The following is a 6,043-nucleotide window of genomic DNA, read 5'->3' on the forward strand; positions in this document are numbered from 1 at the left end:
ATATATGTATATTTTTTTTTTTTTATATATTATATATATATATATATATAAATATATATATATATATATGTATATTTTATATATAATATATATATATATATATATATATACTATATATATATATATACCCATCCCTACCTTGCGTAGAAAATGTCCTTTAATATCTAAATCCCCTTCGCCTAACATATAACGAAAATAATTAAATTCCCCGGGGGGTAGAGAGAATTGGATATTAATGGACATTAGTAGCTTATTAAGGCTTGTATATGAATCACAGTAATGTTATAAAATGTATCACATTGTAATATATAATATTTTTTATATATATATTATATTATATATATATATATTATATATATATATATATATGTGTGTGGTGTGTTGAGGTGTTGGTGAGTTGGTTGGTGGTGGTGTTGTTTGTGGTGTCACTGGGAAATTGTTTTTTTTTTTTTTTCCTTTTGGTTTTTTTCCTTTAAAAATTTTTTTCAAAATTTTTACAACTAAAATCTAGTTTCATAAGGATCCAAAATCAGTAGAATACATAATTTTTTTCAGCTGCATTCATTGTACAATGAATAATGGAGTGTGACATATATGTCACGCTAGGCAGTAACGAGTACATTTGGGGAGGGGAAATATGAAAAAATTCTGTTCTATTTTGAAAGGTTTATTGTTTGCTGTTATATAAGTGACATAACTAAATACAAAAGAAGTCTACTGTTTTCATACATGAACTACCGTAGTCACAACCACCAATGAATGGAATTTGAAAATTACAATAAAAAACAAGCCAAAAGAAATAGTCATTGTATAAATCTTGCACTTAGAATCAAAACAAAGATTAAATTGCCAGTTCAAAATGCTAACATAAAAAATAATCAACTTTTTCATTGCAAAAACTGATGACATCATGTGGCACAGCATTGAAGTCTATTTTGTGTGAAATGCTAAATTGCAAGACAAACACAGAACCTATATCACACTTATTACACTGACTGGAAGGAGATTTGCTACACAGATTTGCCAGCACATCTACGTCTTTTCTTGTTTGGGGTTCTTTGGGGCTATCAGGTAGTGTTCTATTCCATCAAAACGAATGTCATCAAGAACTCTCTTACAACCTGTTTCCCCCTGGGAAGGTCTCCAGGCCCCTTTAGGAGGGATCCCATATACTCTTCAGATAGCTTTTTTTCATTCAGCAATCTGTTCTTTGGAAATCTAGCTGAGGTAAACATCTACCTGAAATTTTTATGAAGAATCCAAGCATTTTGCATTGATACATGTAATAACCAGGTAAAATACACCACCACCACTTCTTACCCCTAATAGATACTCTATAATTATTCACATTCTGGTTTCTTGACGGTCAGTTCCACCCATGTGGTTATTGTATTCTCGAATAACTAATGGGCAGTCAAATGTGGCTCCACATTTGCCAAACGCTTTCTCCTCATATGAATTACCTTCATATGTTTTACCTTGGTATAAGTCAAAGCTTACTAAATAGCCTGCATCAGTATTCAGGCACCAAACTTTATAACCAAAGCGTATTGGTTTGTTTCGAATACACTGCTTGCATCCATGGCGGCCAAAATATTCAACCATTGCCTCGTCATGAGATAGATGCTGCTCTGGTTGAAAATGAGACAAAAATCGAGTGGAAAGTAGCCTTATCAGGGGACGGAGTTTAGCATATTTATCTGAATCATCAAGATTAGTATTATCTGCTAAATGTATGAACTGCATTATTTTATCAAATCTGTCCTTCTCCATTGCAGAATACACTGCCTCATTTCTAGTCACTGGAAAATTCTTCCAGTAAAGTCTCCGTGATAGAACTGGAACAATGCCAGATAAAAGTAATATGCCAAGGAAAACCTTTAGTTCTTTTTCATTTGTTGAGAAGGAAATTTCTCCCTTGTAACGAGCATAAAGAGCTGACTGTTCTATTATCAATCTGAAAACTTTCTCATCAAAAAACAATTCGAATAATTCACATGGTGATAAGTTCCGGTATTGACTGTAATTCGCCTCAGGAAAAATTGGTTTTGGTGAAGAAAATGTTGCCTTTCTAGTCCACTTTGGAGTTTTGAAGCAATAACTAGAGTCATCATAGTTCTCCAAGTCCTCTCCTAAATTTCCAAGCCGAACTCCATTTGGAAGAGCTGCTTCACCTGCAGCATCTAATTGTTTACCAGAGAGATTATCAATTAGACCACCTTGATCTTCATCAGCAGAATCTTCGTCAGTCAGACCATCATCAGCAGGCTCAATAAAAACATCTGCAGCAATATCTTCTTTTTCTAACTCTGCTAGTATTTCATTGACAGTCAGAGACCTGAAATAAAAAAATAAATAAATACGTGTTATCTCTGGATTAAATTTAACAAAGTAACTTATTAATGAGTTAAAATAACTAAAAGTGTAGTAAAGTAAAGTAAAAGAAAGAAAATGAAGCCATAGAATGTTTTATATCACTAGAAAGATATTACTATCAGTTTACATACAGTAAAATAGAAAAAGGCATAAATGTCCCTGTATCATCCTAGCGTAACATATATGTCACAGAAAATATAAAATGCACTGCTGCCAATATTATAAATCTTAGATATTCATTATTAGCACAGACATTTCTCTATAGCCATATTTCAAGTATTTTATCAAAAAACAATACAATATATCTAATGAAAATGGCAAAATAATACTCACTTTTTGCCTGAACTCATTTTCACACCGGGGCAAAACAGCACTTCTGCACAGAACGGTGTCACTCCTTGAATGAACTTCTATTCCTGTAAAAACTTGTATGCAAGTAGATACATGTATTAGCTCTCACACACAGGACCTATCATGAAACAAGTTTTCAACATGTAAACGTGTGGTGTAAGTTAACTGAACATATGTTCTACGTAACATATATGTCACGCTAGTACAAAATGGGTTAACTTAATGCTTGTTGGTTCTGAGCAGACGACGGAGTCACGTCTTGCAAAAATACTGTCTTTATTTTTCTCATTTTGAATTCCGAATGATTTCACTAACGTCCTGGGTAGATTGATTGCTGAAAAAAAAATAATTCCTTAATATTTACAAACCGCGCGTCGTATAACATATCAACATGGACACTTGATCACTGGATTCTGATACAATAATATGATTCAGTAAAAGTTAATTTATTTAAATTAAAACGCTTGAGAATAGCCCCAAATACAGGTGAATTATATTAGCGCATAGAGAGAGAGAGAAGAGAGAGAGAGAGAGCCGATGTTTAGGAGGTAATGAAGTTGACTAAGATACGGGAACCCCATTCATATATTCCTCTAAGATGGATGAAGACAGAGTAATTCCACCAGACAAAGTACGAATAAACTAATGATGGCTTGTGGAGGAAAGATATATATATATATATATATATATATATATATATATATATATATATATATATATATATATATATATATATATATATCTACCGCCGAAGAGGACCACAATGATAGGCCGTTATATACATACATGCACACATACACACACACACACAAACACACACACACACACACATATATAATATATATATATATATATATATATTATATATATATATATACATATATATATATATAATATATGTATATATATAGATTTGTATATTAATTTACTAAGTTTTAATAAACTTTTCCTCCACAATTTTTTTTATTTTTATATTTCTTTTTTTACTTACAGCTCATAACGGTCGAGCACTCAGCCAGATTAGCCAAGCATATATTGCAAGCATTTCATATGTTGATTTACTCCATTATTACAGTATATTTCTCTTATATAATGTAGGTGTATTATTTTTGAAGAAATTTGTAGAATTGATAATAATAATAATAATAGTTACCAGAGTGTAGAATATGAGAGAGGTTTCCAAAGTGGCTGCCCATATATTCTAAGAAGAACCTTTCCAGAAGTTTCTAACTAAACGTCGAGTGAATGCCACAAACCAAAACTTTTCCCTTCCCCTAATGGAACTTGCGTCACAGTTGAATGGAACCGTTTATCTCAAAGCGGAGCCCTGAAAGAACGAAAAGAAATATACTAAGCAACTTCGGTTCTAAAGTAAAAAGTAAAAAGGAAAAAAATGATGAGAGAAACTTATTAATTTCGTTTTGACAGTATGTTTGCTTACGAGCACAGCAAATATAAACAATGTCTTTTTCCTTCGTAAGCTGAAATAAGCAACTTTGGCTCTAAAGAAAAAAGGAAAATAAAAAAAAATCGTGAGAGAAACGTATTCATTTCATTTTGACGGTATATTTGCTTACAAGCACAGCAAATATAAACAATGTCTTTTCAATCGTAACCTGAAATAAACAACTTCGGTTCTAAAGTAAAATGTAAAATAAATTCGATGGGAAACGTATTCATTTCATTTTGACAGTATATTTGCTTACGAGCACAGCAAATATAAACAACAACCTTTTCATTCGTAAGCTATTTTAACAGATTAGTATCATCTTTGGTGAGTCATCTCTCTCTCTAACATGAATATATTTTACGTTATGCTGGTTACTCAATGGGAAATTAACATAGCCTTTATAACCAGAAATCATTTTTGCAAGGACGATTCAATGTCATTTTTCTTTTCGAAGCTTTTTTTTCCTTTTTCTGGAATGAACTGAACTTGGTTTTGTGGAAATGCAGATTTTTTATTGTAACTCCTAATACCGATATGTTTTATGGATGTAGTTTCATTCCTCCTTCATAGCTGTGAGTTGCCTTAAATAGTTGTAAATATAGACAGTTTTTTTAAATTGCTATGAAAGTATTCATTGCACCTGCTAATTATATATATATATATATATATATATATATATATATATATATATATATATATATATATATATATATATATAAGATATATATATATATATATATATATATATATATATATATGTATATATATATATTTATATATATATATATATATATATATATATATATATATATATATATATATATATATATATATATATATATATATATATATATTCACAAATGTTAAGAAACAACTTGCATTTAATAACCACGTCCACGGGACCTCGGGAATATCTTACGCCCAAGGGGAATTATGAAATAAGTGTGATTCGAACTGCAGCCCCGTTGGGAACAGTGATTGTACACAGTGACTATGACCACTGAGCCATCAGGTGACTCAATTGTCATGGTCACTGTGAATTTTTTCCTGAGGTGCGGTGAACTGGATACTACCGAAATAGATTTACTTATTTTTTGTGAATACAAAATATCCTGGCTTTTGTAAAAAATTTACAACACAGGATGTCATTTACTTAACTTGATTAGATTTATCGTATTAAAGCATTAATTTTTTTTTCATTTTCTATACAATATGTAGAAATCTAATCTTATCATGTACTGGGACGTGGAAATATTCTGTTTCTTTCAAATTAATTAATTAGGAGCACGCTCTTCTGCATGACGCTTGGAGCTACTTCAGCCTCTAGTTTTTCCAGATTCCTTTTCAGGGATCATGGGATCGTGCCTCTTAGTGTCCCTATAATTATGGGTACAATTTCCAATGGCATATCCAATATCCTTCTTAGTTCTATTTTCAGGTCTTGATACTTATCCACTTTTTCCTTTCTCTACAACTCTGGTGTCCCATTATTATTATTTTGTTTTTTTTTTTTTTTTTTTTTTTTTTTTTTTTTTTTTTTTTTTTTTTTTTTTTTTTTTTTTTTTTTTTTTTTTTTTTTTTTTTTTTTTTTTTTTTTTTTTTTTTTTTTTTTTTTTTTTTTTTTTTTTTTTTTTTTTTTTTTGCTCTATCACAGTCCTCCAATTCGACTGGGTGGTATTTATAGTGTGGGGTTCCGGGTTGCATCCAGCCTCCTTAGGAGTCCATCACTTTTCTTACTATGTGTGCGGTTTCTAGATCACACTCTTCTGCATGAGTCCTGGAGCTACTTCAGCCTCTAGTTTTTCTAGATTCCTTTTCAGGGATCTTGGGATCGTGCCTAGTGCTTCTATGATTATGGGTACGATT

At 31.1% G+C, this 6,043-nt stretch overlaps 1 protein-coding gene across 1 annotated transcript in view; it reads right to left on the minus strand.

The window, feature by feature from the left end:
• Positions 1 to 2,731, minus strand: part of LOC135222323 (piggyBac transposable element-derived protein 3-like) — a 6,458-nt gene extending 3,727 nt beyond the window's left edge. Inside the window, exons 1-2 of the mRNA XM_064260408.1 lie at positions 2,710 to 2,731; positions 1,501 to 2,338 (exon numbers count right to left, since the gene is read on the minus strand). Coding sequence (XP_064116478.1) covers positions 1,501 to 2,338; positions 2,710 to 2,726 — 855 coding nt within the window. The 5' untranslated portion in view covers positions 2,727 to 2,731. The remainder of the gene's footprint in view (positions 1 to 1,500; positions 2,339 to 2,709) is intronic.
• Between the last annotated feature and the right edge of the window lie 3,312 nt (positions 2,732 to 6,043).

The sequence above is a fragment of the Macrobrachium nipponense genome, chromosome 3, assembly GCF_015104395.2.
Source record: "Macrobrachium nipponense isolate FS-2020 chromosome 3, ASM1510439v2, whole genome shotgun sequence".
NCBI lineage: Eukaryota > Metazoa > Arthropoda > Malacostraca > Decapoda > Palaemonidae > Macrobrachium > Macrobrachium nipponense.